This window comes from Pongo pygmaeus, chromosome 4 (genome assembly GCF_028885625.2).
Source record: "Pongo pygmaeus isolate AG05252 chromosome 4, NHGRI_mPonPyg2-v2.0_pri, whole genome shotgun sequence".
In the NCBI taxonomy this organism is placed as follows: Eukaryota; Metazoa; Chordata; class Mammalia; order Primates; family Hominidae; genus Pongo; species Pongo pygmaeus.
Window position 1 is genome coordinate 98897794 of NC_072377.2, and position 17495 is coordinate 98915288.

General features: G+C 35.9%; 1 protein-coding gene across 15 annotated transcripts in view; it reads right to left on the reverse strand.

The window, feature by feature from the left end:
• MCTP1 (multiple C2 and transmembrane domain containing 1) overlaps positions 1 to 17495 on the reverse strand; it is a 609877-nt gene that overhangs the window by 315429 nt on the left and 276953 nt on the right. For all 15 annotated transcript variants that reach the window (XM_054489419.2, XM_054489418.2, XM_054489417.2 and 12 more), the window contains exon 2: positions 10059 to 10173. In XM_054489419.2, coding sequence (XP_054345394.1) covers positions 10059 to 10173 — 115 coding nt within the window. The remainder of the gene's footprint in view (positions 1 to 10058; positions 10174 to 17495) is intronic.

The window sequence follows — 17495 nt, forward strand, 5'->3', positions numbered from 1 at the left end:
ATCCTAAAGAAAATTCCCAAGGATTGGAAACAAAGAGCAACCTGAATAGCAAACCGTGAGCACATGTGGTAAGGTGGCAGCTGCTCGTATGACCAATTTTGTTAGGATCAGAGAATATATATGCAAATGCCAACCATCACACCTGATGCATAATAGATACTAGAAATATTACTATGCCTTCCTCAATCAGAGAATAACTCTCTCTGAGCTTTCATAAATTACATTCTAAGGATAAAATTGCTGACAGGCCCTCTAACTTGAAAAAGACTTTGTTTACACTTAAAACACAGAATATGTTTCAGTTTTATCAAATTGAATTGCTTTTTAAAAAATGTCCTACAATTTATTTTTCTCAGATCTGGCTGCCTTATATCTGGTAGAAGTTCTCAATTAGTGAGACTTCAGTACACTGTGAAAAAAGTGAAACTTCACTGGGGGTAAACTTCTAAAATCTTTCCCATTCCCCAGGCTTTTACATTCTTATTCCACCTTGAAAATATTGTTCTCACAACACTTGCAAACTTTTCTTTAGCAATGACACATCAGACTCACAGAGTAGACTTGAAGAGTTTCCGAGTGGAGTGAATGAGATTCTCTAAATCTACTCAACACAGGATTTTTTTAAACACTATTATAAGTAGAATCACAATAAACAGGTTCATTTTGTTACCCACTGTAATGCCTACATGGCATAGCCTGAATTTCTACCCTGCCTAAACTTTGATTATCTTTAAGAAACAGAACGCCTGTGATAAAAAGTTTCCTTTGTAACTAGGCAAGCTGAGACTAGTTAGAACCAAGATAGCCATTGAACAACTTTAAAAAGACCTCAAGCTTCATTATAACCTCATTTCCATGCTAAATAATGCTCCCATCAGCACAATGACAGTTGACAATCACCATGACAATGACCAGAAGAAGCCATAAAACGACAAAAAAAAGAAGGCCCCCCATTTCTGGAAGACATGACTATTCCTCCCCTTGCTTTTAATGTCCAACCCCTTCATTAGAGAAACTCTATATTTTAACCCCCTCACCCCTTACTAATTGAGAAATCAATTTGTGGGCTATGCTCTCACTGCTCAATTTCATGGTCATTGAATAAAGACTGCACTGCTTGACACTCACTTCCAGTTTCATGTATCGATTTCATCACAGGGGGCAGGGAAATACCCCATCTTTTGGGAGACTGGCTTTGTCAGTCATTTTGTTGATCATTTAAATTAGTTCCTAGTACATGAAGAAAAGGAATTGTTTCCTGTAGTGTGTTAACTTGGGTCCTCCCAAAAGATGTGTCCAAATCCTAACCCCTAGTCATTGTGAACATAACCTTATTTGGAAATGGGGTCTTTGAAGATGTAATTAAGTTAAAGATCTTGATGAGATCATCCTGGATTTAGAGTGGGGCCTAAATCTAATGACTGGTGGTGTCCTTATAAGAGAAAGGAAAGGGCGATATAAGGCACAGAGACACACAGGGTAAGGCCATACAAAGATGGAGTCAGAGATTACAGTGATGCATCTATAAGCCAAGAAATGCTTGCAGCCACCAGAAGTTGAAAGTGTCAAGAATTCTCCCAGACGGGCACAGTGTCTCACACTTGTAGTCTTAGATACTGGGAAGGCTTGGTGGGAGGATTCCATGAACCCAGGAGTCTGAGGCTGCAATGAGCTATGATCATACCACTGTGCTCCAGCCTGGGTGACAGAGACCCTGTCTCTGAGAGTGAGGGTGAGAGTGAGAGTGAGAGAGGGAGAAAGAGAGAGAGAGAGAGAGAGAGGCATTGGGAAGGAATGCTGCCTTACCACATCTTGATTTTTGGAGTCCTGGTTTGAGATAATAACTTTTTTGTTGTTTTAAGCCTCCAAGTTTGGAATAATTTGCTAAGGCAGCTCAAGAAAACTACTATATCCTCCATGACCCAAATTTCAAGAAATCAAATGGTAGAAAATGGCTATTACCAGATGTATTTACACAGATTGCTATTAAATTTTTTAACAATACAGATAGCCATGTCAAAACATTATATTCAAAATCTGATAGATTATGATATAGCTGTTTCTGCCAAAAGGTACAGTTCCTAAAAACCCAACCTAATGAAAATATAAATGATTTTAAAAATAGTAACTGTACATCACAATTTCATAGGGCTGCCAGATAAAGTGACACTAAATTAAATTTCAAATAAATGATAAAAAATTTACTGTATGTATGCCCCAGATATTATATGATACATATTCATATATATGAATATATATAAAAGTATATATAAAAGATAATACATTATTTATCTGAAATTTAAATTTAACTAGGCATCATGTATTTTTATTTGCTAAATCTGGAACTTTCCAATTGCAGCAGGGAAATTGCATGTCTCACTCAAAGTCACATAGCTAACAAAATGTGAAACCTGACTTTGAACTTGTGTGTGTCAGACTACCCAAGATCATGTACTTTCTAATTCATCATGCTGCTTAAAGCAAAGACAATAAAACTCAGGAAAAGGCAGTAGCATTTCAAGAAGCCGTCTGGTTGTTGTTTCTGGAAAATAGGTATAGAAATGGAAGAATGATGGGCAGCTCTGGCTGCTGAGCCACTTCAGTTCCTGTTATGTAGAAATGAGATTCTGGAGAAGTCCAAACCACATTCTAGTGAATGTGGCAGTGGTGGAAATTAGTTTTTCCATTCCACTGTTCTGTGCAAGGGTGATATGAGACATAGGGGGCATAACCATTTTGATTTTGCTGGGTAGTAGGTGAGGGCATCCTTGTCACACAGTGATGAGTTCAATTTTTATTAATTCTAATAGTTATACAAGTGTTTTCTCTCTATTCATATTTTTCCAACCACCACATGGTTTCCAGGCATCATCAGGCTTAAAACCTTAATAGTTACTTTTTTTTGAGTCCCTTCATCCAGTTGATCTCGAGTCCTATCAGACATTCCTCTGAACCATCTATTATATATTACTTTCCTTCTCTATTTCCACACCCGTAATTCTGGTTCAAGCTCTCAACATTATATTCCACATGACTGCAGTGCTTTCTAGCTTGTCTTCTCATTTCAAGCTATCTGTCTCCATCTAATTATCCTACCAATTATATGTATATAAATTTGCAAATCTCAAGTGACCTAATACTATCTATCCAATCAAATGTTTAATGCATCTGTTATTCATAGATGGGTCAAAGATAAATATTTAATCAATCCTTAACTCAGGTCGTTTTATCTATTTAAATATCTCTTCTTATTTTTATCTTTACCCAATAAAAATTTCACCAATGCCAGGCAAGTAAGTACACTAGTGAAGCTGGATTGGAGTTGGCATTTTAAACACTTCTGAACGTTCTTCATTCCCACAAAGTAATATTTTCTGTCCCTTTTTTTTAAGTACATGGCTCTCTCATTCCACTGAAAGTTGTTTTTGCATTTTTTGGCAGAGAAGTCTGCAGTAATTTGATACTATAAGAAAATCAATGGCACACACACACTGAGACCCAGACTCAAAATTGTAGAGGCACAGGGAATGGTGAAACAAGATTAAACACACACTGTCCAAAAGGTAGGGGCTACTTAGCTAGGATAACTGATGTCATGTGTTGCCAGAGTTTGCCTGATGTTTTCTCACGATTACATTGAGGCTCTGCACTTTGACAAGAATGCCACAGAAATGACGTGCTGTTTTCAATGCATCCTGTCAGGGAGTTCGTGATGTCTGCATGTCTTCTCAGTTCTGACTTTGACCACCTGGTTAAGGTGGTGTCCTCCATGTTTCCCCATTGTGAAGTCACTATTTTTCTCTTTGTAATTCTTACATAGCTCATGGAGAAATACTTCAAAATGCTGCAAAATTCTGTTTCACATCATAACTGTACACATATAATTTTAGCATCTATTGATGATATTTTGCCTGCTATTATTACTGGGGTGTTTGTTAAAAGGTGACTTTCTATTTCAATTTTCCCTTCTACATTTTTTTATTGGAATTCTACCATAAGAAATGCTTATACCTTCTCCTCCACTTATTTCTTCAATTATTTATCCGCTCAAAGATATTTATCTTATTCTATGGGTTTTACTCCATCATTACCATTGATATGGTTTGGCTCTGTGTCCCCACCCAAATCTCATGTTGAATTGTAATCCCTAATGTTGGGGGAGGGACCTGGTGGGAGGTGACTCGATCACAGGGGCAGTTTCCTCCATGCTGTTCTCATGATAGCGAGTGAATTCTCACCAGATCTGATGGTTTAAAAGTGTGTGGCACTTCCCCCCGTCACTCTGTCTCTCTCTGGCCAGGACGTGAAGAAGATGCTTGATTCCCTTTCTGCCATGGTTGTAAGTTTCCTGAGGCCTTCCAGTCATGCTTCCTGTTAAGCCTGTGGAACTGTAAGTTAATTAAACTTCTTTTCTTCCTAAGTTACCCCGTCTCAGGTAATTGTTTATATAACAGTGTGAGAATGGACTAATACAACCATTATTTATTTTTTGCTGAAATTGTCCCAGCTTTGGTCATTAAATGTTCCTTTAAGTTGGCTCCTATTTGATTTTGACATTTTACCATCAATTTTTGAGCACTCCCTTACTTTCTGGCACTGCAAAAATGATCCAGGCTCATATTATACTTTCCCTGTCCGAGGTCTGAAATAAACCATTTCTCCAGGAGCCTTGATTACTTTTATTGGGGAAATTGTATTGAGAAACCAATACGTGGCCAAATGTATTAATTGCTACTTTGTCATTATACCTTTGTCATTGCTTCCAGGCCCTCTCAGCAGACAGATTAGGAAATATACACACACACACACATCTCCATGCATTTTTATTTCTATATATCTGTATATATATTAATAAAAATCACTAGATCATACTGACACCTGTTTAGCACCACAGGGTTCATTCTAGACTGCCTACTTTCTGTATTTGTAACTATCTCCAACAATGAGAATCATGACTGTCATTGTCTATAATATATTTACTAATTTGCTTGTTCCTGGTCTATACATTAAGTAGTTTCAGAATCAATAATCATCGTCTGGAGTACATACATTTATGTATAGTTCTTTTTATCTGGAGTTTTATAGTATAGGCATACCTCATTTCATTGCACTTTGTTTGATTGTGCTTCCAAGGGTTTTTGTTTTTTGTTTTTGTTTTCAAATCGAAGGTTTATGGCAATACTACTTTGATCAAGTCTATCAGCACCATTTTTCAAAGAGCATATGCTCACTTCATGTCTCTGTCACCTTTTGGTAATTTCTGCAACATTTCAAACTTTTTCATTATTATTATACCTGTATGATGATCTGTGATCAGTGATCTTTGACATTACTATTGTAATTGTTTTGAGGGAGGCCCCATGAACTGCGCTCACAGAAGACTGAGAAATTAATCGGTGAATGTTGTGTGTGTTCTGACTGCTCCACTGACCAGCTGTTATCCATCTCTCTCCTTCTCCTCAGGCCTCTCTATTACCTGAGACACAACATTACCGAAATTAGGCCCATCAATAACCCTACAATGGACTCTAAGTATTCAAGTGAAAGGAAGACTCACATGTCTTTCACTTTAAATCAAAATCTAGAAATGATTAAACTTAGTGAGAATGGCATGTCAAAAGGAGAGACAGGCTGAAAGCTAGGCCTCTTGCTCCAAACAGGTAGCCAAGTTATGAATGCAAAGGAAAAGATCTAGAAGGGCATTTAAAACACTACTCCAGTGAACACATGAATAAGAAAGCCACCCAGCCTCATTGCTGATATAGAGAAAGTGAGTGGGCTGGATAGAAGATCAAACTAGCCACAACATTCCCTTAACCCAAAGCCTAATTCAGAACAAAGTCCCTAACTCTCTTCAATTCTATGAACAGAGATGAGGGAGCTGCAGAAGAAAAGTTGGAAGCTAGCAGAGATTGGTTCCTGAGGTTCAAGGAAAGAAGCCATCTCTATGACATGAAACAGCAAGGAGCTGCCACAAGTTATTCAGAAAATCCAGCAAGATAATTGATGAAGGTTGCTACACTAAACAACAGATTTTCAATGTAGATGAAACAGCCTTCTATTGGAAGAAGATGACATCAAAAACTTTCATAGCTAAAGAGGAAAAGTCAATGCCTGGCTTCAAAGCTTCAAAGAACAGGCTGACTCTCATGTTAGGGGCTAATGCAGCTGGTGACTTTAAGTTGAAGCCAATGCTCATTTACCATTTTGAAAATCCTAGAGCCCTTAAGAACTATGCTAAATCTACTTTGCCTGTGCAATATAAATGAAGCCAAAAAGCCCGGATGACAGCACATCTATTTATAGCATGGTTTACCAAATATTTAGTAGGCCCAATGTTGTGACCTACGGCTCAGAAAAAAAAAGAATCGTTTTAAAATATTACTGCTTATTGGCAATGCATCTAGTCACCGGGACAGTTCTGATGAAGATGTACAAGGAGATAAGTGTTGTTTTCAGGCCTGTTAACAAAACCTCCATTCTGCAGCCCGTCGATCAAGGAGTAATTTCTACTTTCAAGGCTTATTATTTAAGAATACATTCTGTAAGGCTATAGCTGCTATATGTAGTTCCTCTGATGGATCTGGACAAAGCAAATTGCAAACCTTCTGGAAAGGAGTCATCATTCTAGATGCCATAAAGAACAATTCTTGGCTGGGCACAGTGTCTCATGCTTGTATCCTCAGCAACCTGGGAGTCCAAAGGGGGAAGATCACTTGAAACCAGGAGTTCAAGACCAGCCCAGGCAACATAGTGAGACCACATTTCTACCAAAAAAAAGAAAAAAGATAGCCGGGTGTGGCGACACACACTTGTAGTACTAGCTACTCAGTAGGCTGAGGCGAGAGGGTGCTTGAGTTCAGGAGTTGGAGGTTACCGTATGTTTGTGCTACTGCACTCTAGCCTAGGCAACAGAGTAATACCATGTCTCTAAAACAACAACAACAAAAAATTCATGATTTATGAGAGGAGGTCAAAATTTTGACATTAACACGGGTTTGGAAGAAGTTGATTTTAACCCTTATGGATGACTTGAGGGTTTGAGGGGTTCAAGACTTAAGTGGAGGAAATAACTGTAGATGTGGTGAAAATACCAAGAGAACTACAATTAGAAGTGAAGCCTGATGATAATGACTGAGTTGCTGCAATCTCATGATAAAATGCGAACAAATGAAGAGTTGTTTCTTATGAATGAGCAGAGAAGGTGGCTTCTTGAGAAGGAATCTTCTCATGGTGAAGATGCTATGAACACTGTTGAAATGTTTGATATTTACCAGTTTTTACTTAACAATTGAATCTATTATTTGTACAGTTCCTAGTCATAAAATACTCTAGTATTATATTAAATTATTTTTCTCTATTTTATTCCTTTAGACAAAAGATTTACAATAGTTCATTGACTTAGTTGATAAAGCAACAGCAGGGTCTGAGATGACTGACTCCAATTTTGAAAGATGCTCTACTGTGGGTAAAGTACTATCAAACAGCATCTCATGCTACAGATAAAACTTTTGTGAAAGGAAGAGTAAATCAATGTGGCAAACTTCATTGTTGTGTAATTTTATGAAATTGCCACAGACACTCCAATCTTCAGCAACCACCACCCTAATCAGTCAGCAGCCATCAACATCGAGGCAAGACCCTCCACCAGCAAAAAGATTATCATTCACAGAAGGCTCAGACGATTGTTAGCATTTTTTTTTTAGCAATAAAGTATTTTTAAAATTAAGGTACCTACATTTTTTAGACATGCTTTTTTGTGAATAATGCTATTCACACTTAATAGACTACAGTATGGTATATATATATAACTTTTATATGCACTGGGAAATAAAAAAATTTGTGTGACTTGCTTTATTGTGATATGTGCTTTATTGTGGTGGTCTGGAACCGAACCTGCAATAGCTCCAAAATAGGCCTGTATGTATAATTCAAATACTCTTTTACATAGCTACTTCTGTTAGTGGTTTTATTTCTTATCCCCTTAGATGAGATTATTGTTATGGGTTCCTCCCATATCCTGGTTGATTGTAATTATTTATCTATTTTGGGGTGCTAAAATATTGTCATAGTTAAAGACTTTAAATTAATTAAGAAAATTGACTCAGATAAATGTCATTTCCTCTTTATCCCTTTTACCCCATTCCCATCTCCCATTCTTGCCATCTGTTATTTACCTATATTCTGTATGTTACCAATTTCATTAGTTTCTAGCTTTTGATTTCTGTATTTCTTTTGATAGAAATGAGAAGACAGCACACAAATTCTTATGTATTTCTTTCTTACATAGAATGTGGCATATTGTTGATACTCTTTTGTACTTTGCTTATGTGAACTTCACAAAACATCCTGTACATTTTTCCATATCAATTTCTAGAGATTTTCATTATTTATTTTTACAGCCCCATAGTATTCCACCATGTAGATATGCCATAGTTTATTCAACCACTCCCCTATTTATGGGTATTTAGATTCTTGCCTATATTTTATAATTATAAACAATGCTACAATAAATTATTGTATATATATGCATTTCAAATTGTTGGGGGCATATATATGTAGGACTAAAATTTTGATTTTCTGTTGCCAAGTCCAATTCTGTTTTAGATTGAATGATAAAACTGAGAGCACTTTGAAAACTAAAAAAAGTTGTATACACTGTAAATATAGCAAAATAATACTTTGTTATTTGCATTATTTTCTTTATCTAATTTAATTGTATCTTCTTTGGAAACAGGCAGTTCAATTCAATAAACATGTGTCCTTAGCTACTAAACCAGACAGTTATTTGGAAAACTTCTCCTATCTTTTTAAATTCTAATATTATCAACCACATATTTCCTCACTAAGAATGTCTTTTCAAACTTTTTTTAATGTTTTGTAGAGACAAGCTCTCACTGTGTTGCCCAGGCTGGTCTCAAGCTCCTGGCCTCAAGTAATCCTCCCATGTCGGCCTCCCAAAATGCTAGGATTACAGGTATGAGCCACCACACCCAGCCAAGAATGTTTGATATTTACTAGTTTTTACTTAACAATTGTATCTAATATTTGTACAGTTCCTAGTCATAAAATACTCTAGTATTATATTAAATTATTTTTCTCTATTTTATTCCGTTAGATATAGGAGACAAATTAAAACTGCAGCCCTAATCTGGTTCTTTCTATCCCCTAAATATGATGTCAAATAGGGTAGGAGGAACAAAACAGGATCATATGGTGCCAGGAGCACTCTCAGGGTTGTCTGACAATGAGTTAGCAAGGCTTGGGGACTCTCCTTCCTCCTGGCAGGAGGAGTTATACCCAAACTCAGCCTCCTTTGGAATTGGGGGCTCTCGGGGCTCTCAGGTCCCTCAACGTATCCACCTCCTGCAGTGTTCATATTCAAAATGTGCAAAGGATGCTACACAGCCTATCTGGGGTCTATTCTTGGTCCTGCCTCTATCCTGGGTTCAAGGAATCCCTCATGTGGACTATCCTAGTTCATCAAGAGATTGCGTTGGGATTTGGAATCTGGGAACTTAAGAGTATTTGCCCTATCTTATCCTTCATCATGCCCTACAAAATGTGTTTAATCCACCATGAGAATACTGCCAGATCTGACCAGGCCTCAAAAGATCACTTGTTAGTAATCTCTGAAGTTTTGGAGAGATATTAGTCCTGGGTCCTACAATGTGAGCAGATTCAACTGAGCAAATGTATGCAGCAAAAAGAATTTCAGGTCTACCAAAAGGTAAGTTCTGACATGGCTTCAAATATATGCCTCACTTATGTAACCAGTAATGTCAGTAATTACATATGATGTAGAGTCCAATTTGTCAGCAGTTTGATAGGGACTTTGCTGTCTGGGTTGGGAATAAGTCAGAGTTTTGGAACTTGCATCAAAACCTCTTCCACCATGGTCACAGGAGTCAAGTAATGTGTCAAACTGTGTCTTTGAATTCAAGCTTCTAAAAATTATATTCTAGTTAATTTTTTATAACTCAAGCAATCACATGGAAAACAAATTTGTCATAAACATATAAAAAAGCTTCTAGGTGATATTGCTCTTATGCTCTTACCTCCTCGATCTCGAGCAGCTAAACTTTGACCCCTTCTTAATGTAATGTCCAACTGGTACATTCCGGGATCAGCCAAGGGGACTTCTGCATTACTGGTTCCAGCAGCGTTTATTTTCTGGAAAACACGAAATATAAAAAATATTAAATTTGCTATCTCTGTTCTATTTTCTCCAGAGGGGGACCATATGTAGCTTAACCCAAATTATAAGAATTAGTCAATAAGATAAATAATCTTCTGATTTCATACAGTCTCATAGTCACTCAGTTCTCTGAAGGGTTTGAAATTTATGAAATTCTTTAGACTCAAAAAGATGGCAGTTACAGAAATGTCCTGTTTTAATTCAGATTATGGATAACAAATGGAATATAAAAACATTTCCCATGGAAGTCTCCACACAATTCAACTAAGAAATATGAACACAGAAATACTGTCTGAAGTGAAAACATAATCAATGATGAGTGGAGAATAAGAGTGCAAGAGCAGTTGACTTCTACCTAACTGGAAATTAAAATTAAAATGATTGATTCAGGTGACTGTTGACTCATTTATCTGTGCAGAAAAGCTCATACCTATGAATTAAGCACTTCTGCTTCAGCCCCAACATAAAATTCAATTATATAGAAATAAATTCACCTAGCATATTGGCAATATTTGCAAGAAATATATTCTCGATGGGGCTAAATTTCTAGTGCTGCTATATGGAATAAAAGTACATAAGCTATTCCTAGATCTAAAAATGTTTGTGAGGCTGCCTCTATAGAATTTATTTTTAACAACAGTATACTCAATAATTTACTAGGCATCAAATTACAAGAGGAATAACGATATTAAAACAACACAAATGAAACATGTAGTAAAAATTCTTCAGGTCATATTTTGCAGTCTCTGCCACTCTGTATACAATAGGAAAGCTTTTCTTCGTGTGTTTGGGATTAATTTAAATTCTTATAATTTTTTTTTCTGATTCAAAAGGAAATGTCCTTTTGTCTTAGAATATGCATGGATGAGGTAAAATAACAGACAACAGTCTTTTAATTCCATAATTCACATAAAATGAAACAATAAAGCATCATTTAAACAATCTTTATGGTATATAATTCACATACCCTACATTTGCTCGTTAAAGCAGCATTTTTTTTTTTTTTTTGAGGTTTTAAGACCAAGGCAAATAGCTTTGCTGTTGGAGCAATTATTATTTAAAACAAGAGGCAGCACAGCTTTGATTGATAACCTGAACTCATTGTCTCTCCTCTGGTAACAATAAAAAATAATTCACTTCACCTTCTCATGATATCCTTGTTTCTATAAATGATCCCTCAGTCACTCAGCCTAGAAATCGCTGAGCCATCTTTGACTTCTTCATTTGATTCCCACCCACGTCCAAATAGTTGTCAAATCCCCCCCACTCCATTTCTGTATGACAGCTCCCAATTGTCTTTTTCTTTTAATTCCTATTACCACTCATTTGGATCAGGCCTTCGAACAACAAAGGAGTAAAAAGTAAAATGATTGTCTTGCTCTTCCCTTACCCATCTGATTGTGGCCACCAATGACAACAATTTGGGAAATATTTTTCGCACTTTTGAAAGTCTTATGCAAACATATACACATACATACAGGTTTGGTTTTTTGTGGTTGGGCTTTCAGTTTTCACTAGTTTTAAACAAAGATAGTATTATGTTTTGTCTATTATCAACAATTTCTAGAAAAACATGGGCACTTTTCTAGTCAATACATATAGATCTTTCTCTTTAAAATGTTCTAGCTTTATTGAGCCATAATTGACAAAATTGTATGATTTTATGATACACAACATGATGATTCAATATACGTATGTTTTGGGCTTTGATTACCACAGTCAACACATCTCTCACCTCACTTGTTTACCCTTTTGTTTTGTTTTGTGGTGAGGACATTGAAGCGTATTTCAAGTATACAATTCAGTACTGTTAACCACAGTCACCACGCTGTGTATTGGATCCCCTGAACTTATTCATCTTACAACTGAAAGTCTTTACTCTTTGGCCAACATCTCCTCTTTTCCTTCCACACCCCCACCCCTAGTAACCACTTTTTTTTTTGAGATACAATATTTTTTCCCAGTGTAGGAATAGCATAATTTCTTCCATTATTTTCCTATTGATGGACATTTGTGTTAGTTTCATTGTTTGCCACACAGGACTGGCGCTTTCATTTCTCTTGAAAAAGTTTACAGAATGAATTTTTCCAAAAGGGTTTCCAAAAGGTTTAAATAATTCATGCTTCTATCAAAAGTGTACAAGAGTACCTATTTTCCACCTTTAGCCAGGCTAGAATGTTACTAATTGTTCTAATTTTTTTCAAGTTTAGGGCACAAAACATGTTATCTTCCTTGAGCACATATTTCCAGAACTATGGGTGAGGAATCTTGAAACCAGTGTAAAGGACAAGAGCGTGACAGCTGTTCACTAAGCCATACAGAAGATACCAACTTGGAAGGAAAGGAAGCCAATCAAGATTTTCTAAACAACTTTTCAAAGAACAGTATATATGTGGGTCTAATTAATAAGCAAGATTTAAATTCAGACCCAGCAAACTTTGTTGAGGTCCAATTGTGCTTCAAGCTTTTCATTAGGTTCTTTTGTATAATACAAAATTGTTTCCAAATAAACAAATGTATTAATAAATACTAAGCTGATGTAGGTTTTCTACTTTGTAAAAAATGGAATAAAATCTGCAGGAAAAGAGGAATTTTTTTACGTGCCCTGCCTCTTCCTCTACTGTTTTGATAGGTATCCTAAAGCCAGAAAAATGTGAAGGCTCAGACAGCTGTATATTTTGTAGTCTTCATTGCTCTGTTCAGTGCTTCTTGAAGTTTAGTATGCATAGAATTTGTAGAGTACCAGGTTTTATATTTTCAAATATGTATTATACTTTATGTTCAGGTTAAGGAATTTCCAAAGATAATTTTAACTACACTAGATTTTTCACTTCTACAGTTTTAGAATTTAACATTTAGTTAAGGCATAACTTCTCCGGACTTACATGTATTTGCTGTAGTCATTTCCTCTTCTACAAACTTGTAATTTACATCCTTTGTTCTCTTTTCTGCTGTGTTGTTTGTCTTTTTTAAAATGGCATATAGAACAGTTTAACAAATCTATTGCAAGTATTTCCTCCCAGTGTCATCTTGTTTCTTTGATCTTTGTAGATGGTATATGTGGTCATATAAAAACTATTAAGCAGTTAAAGCTGTCATTTTTTCCCCTTTAATGACTTCTGTATTTCTTATCTTGCCTAATAATGTTTTCCATATCATAGCAATATGTATTGATTCTCATATATTTTAAAATTCCTTTTATAATTTTAAGTTTTATGTATCTTTTAATCATGTGAAATATATTTTAAATGTACTGTGTGAAATAGGAACCTATGTGTTTTCTTAGTTGTTGCCTGGAATTGTAACACTGCCCATTAAATAATCGCCTTTTCCTTTTATAATACATTAAGTTCCCATATACAGTTGGATCTGTTTCTGAAGTCCCCATGATCTGTTTACTTCTGTGTCAATACTATACCATGTGATTACAATGACTTTAAATTCTAATATTTGTTAGAATATGTAGCTCCCTTCTTTCTTGTTTTTCAAAAGTTTCTTGATTATTATCGCATTTGTATTCTTCCTGGTGAAGCCAAAATAGCTTGCTGGTTTAGCTGAGCCAGACCATCTAGGTTTGAATCCTGCCACTTACTAATTGTGTGAGCTTGGGAAATTACATAACCGATTTTTGCTTCCATTTTCTTACCTGTGAAGTGGGACTAAATTAATACTACTACCTCCTTGTGAGGTTGTGAGCATTAACATATAAGATGTCAAAATATTGCCTGGCTGGTTTGTTATTTACCACTGGGTGAAAAAAATAAAAAAAAAAACCAAATAGTGCTTGGCACATAGTAAGCACTCAATAAATGTTAGTTATTGTCAGTTTCCAAAAATGAAACAAAATGTACAAAATTTCAATTTGAACTGCATTGAGTTTCTAGATTAACTTGGGAAGAATTTATAATTTCATGATATTAAGTATTTTCCTTTAAGGAAAATAGAACTTTCCATCATTTCACGTTCCGTTGTATGCCCTTCAATACAATCTTATTTTTCTTCTTTCATCTCTATCTAGCTTAATTTATTCTGGGGTATTTTATGGGTTTCGTTTCTATCGTAAAAGGAATAATTCTTTATCATTTCCATTTTGATAAGGTTATTTCTCGTGGAATGGACAAATATTATTTTGTATAGTGACTTTATATTCTGTCATTTTTCAAGTCATATTTTGGGTTGTCTGTGTATAGAAATCATATTGTCTATATATAATGCCTTTTTGACTCTTATTTTCCAATGTTTCAATTGCTTATTTTTAAATCTTATTGTGTTATCTTCCAAAGACTGTTAAAAATGGTGAAAACACTGAACATTTCTGAATTAGATTTGATTATAATGTGCATGCCTTTTAGTACTTCACAATTTAACACGATGTTTATGAAGCTTAGGATTTTTCTTCTCTTAATTTACTTGGGCTTAAAGAAAAGCACCACCGAATTTTATCAACAGATTTTCAGCATATGTTAATAAGATCATACAGAATTTTTGGTGGATAGATTTTTCTAACATTCAATCATCTTCATATTTCCAGAGTAGACTCTACTTGGCATTGTGAATTTGTTCACTCTATGAACAATCATGATCATGTTCAAAACCATCTATCATACGTCAGCATACTTGAGTATATCCATACTTCTTAGGTAGGCATTCATAGCTCCCATGATATATTAGGTTGGTACAAAAGCAATTGTGGTTTCTGTCATTACTTTCAATGCAATTACTTTTGCACCAACCTAACTCAAACCTATCATTATAAACTGAGCCTTCACTTCTCTTCCACAAATTCTGGACCATTTTTCCTTAACAGAATAGAATTTACACTTTAAAAACTTGTATCTTCGTCCTTTACTCTTGACCAGGGCTGCTTTCCCTTCTTGTTTCCCGTGTCTTTCTACCCAGTCTTCAAGGACCATTTCACTAGCACTTTATATTTTTCTTTTCCATTACCACATTCTATCTCAAATGTCCTATTTGTCATTTTAAATTATAAACCTTTAAAATCAGGGAATAGAGTATTTAAGCTTCAAATTGAAAATGAATTATGCTAGAGGCTACAAGGATAGAAAGATGTCTTTACGAGCACCTGATCCAGCTGAGTAGAAACATCATTGGGGATCTAAACAAAGTTGGCAAATCCACGGGCAGTTTGTTCTGTCTCTCTTCTCCTACACTCATGTAATGCATCCAATCTGCTTTGGCACCCTGTTTGAGCAACCCAGGTACACCCTTAGAATGCTTCTCAATACAGTGCTCCAGGTAGCCATTACCAATTGATAAAAATTAGCACTTAAAATGAAACCCTGTCTACTCAAGAGCTATAATAAAAGACTGACTGTAATATACTGAAGGTATGAAGTCATTGGGAGAGAAGGACAGAGGATCAATTATGATGGGAGAAGACTCTCAGGAGGCTTCATAAAGATAACCATGGAGCAGGGTCTGAAAATATGTGTAGGACTTTGACAAATGAAGATTTGGAAGGAGGGAGCATCAGGAAAAATCAACATGAGCCTGATGGTAAGCAGTCACCAAAAAGCGTATCACTAGATTGTATGAGAAATAAGGTGGAAAGGAAGACTGATGTACAGTGAGGCCCAGCTAAGGAGGTTTCAGTCTGTGGGCAACCTGAAACCATCACAGGCTTTTGAAGACAGAAACAATAGAACCAGGCTCCAGTGAACACACACTTACTGCCTTACATGTTTTATGCTCTGGGCCAACTGCTTAGATTTCAGCGATGAACAAAACCCTGGCCTTTTCCCTCTGTAAGAGGGATGAGAGTAGAGAAATCCCATGGATCTAGAAATTATTTAAAAGGATTTACAACTGTTCAGTTTAAGTCATAAGAGCCTGATCTGACCAGTGGTAACAAAAACAAAAGATGGATTTGAGAGATTGAGGAGATTCGATCAACTGAATTTGCCAACTGACAACATGTGGGAGATGTGGGAAACAGTGGGTGAGTCACACAGAAGTTTGAGCTGCGCTCCTGGGAGGATGATAACGCCCATAGGAGACAGCAGAAATGAGAGGAGAAGCAACTCCAGGCCACCACTGTGTCAGCTCCAGGGATCGCCCAACTCCATAAAAGAACATCAAGAACTTTACTGGATCTAGAGAGACATCTCCTCTCAGGCTCACTATAGTGGTTCCAAGAAGAAAATCAGCAGGCTGATTATGGAGGGATGCTAGAAATAAATGTGTATTTCTTTATTGTAAAGTATCTTTTAAAAAGTGTTTATGAAACTTGCAAACATAAAGATATCTTAGGAAATATGTATCTGAAGTGCTAGGCTCACATATATTAAAAGCTGTAAAACGAACTTTATTCACCTCTGAAATTTTAAATATCCTAAATGATATATCTAAGTTGTCTGCTCTTGTGGTCTGCTTTTTGTAACCAAGAAAATGGCACTTTCACAGAATTTAACAGTTATAAGAAGTTAATGATCTGTACAGTTGTTTTTAATGTCTTCATCTATTTCAGACACTAGTTCCTTATTGGATGTATGATTTGCAAATATTTTGTCCTAATCTATGGATGGTCTTTTCCCTGTTGTTTTCTTTGTTGTGCAGAAGCTTTTCAATTTGATGCAATCCCATTTGTCTATTTTTGCTTTTGTTGCCTGTGCTTTTGGGGTCTTATCAAAGAAATCACTTCCAAGACCAATGTCACAGAGCTTTCCTTGATTTTTTTCTTCTGGTAGTTTTACAATTTCACATGCTATGCTTAAGTCTTTAATCCATTTTGAGTTGACTCTTGTATAAAGAGTGAGATAAGAGTCTAAAAAGGATATAGCATATCAATAAATGTGGCTCACCATATTCACAGAATCAAGGCCAAAAACCACCTTATAATCTCAATGGATACATGAAAATCATTTGACAAAATTCAACATTCTTTTATGATAAAAGCTCTCAACAAATTAGTTATATAAGGACTGTTTCTCAACACAGTAAATACCATATATGACAAGTCCATAGCTAACATCATGCTCAACATTGAAAAGTTGAAGGCTTTTCCTCTAAGATCAGAAACAAGACAAGGATACCCACTTTCAACACTCGTATTCAAGATAGTACTAGAAGTCCTAGCCAAGGCAATTAGGCAAGAGAAAGAAATGAAAGGCATTCAAATACACACACATACACACGCACACACACACACACACACACCTAAAAGCCACCCCAAACTGTTAGAATTGATCATGGAATTCATTAAAGTTGCAGGAAACAAAATCAACTTACAAAAACCAGTGGTATTTCTATATGCCAACAACAAACTATCTGAAAAAGA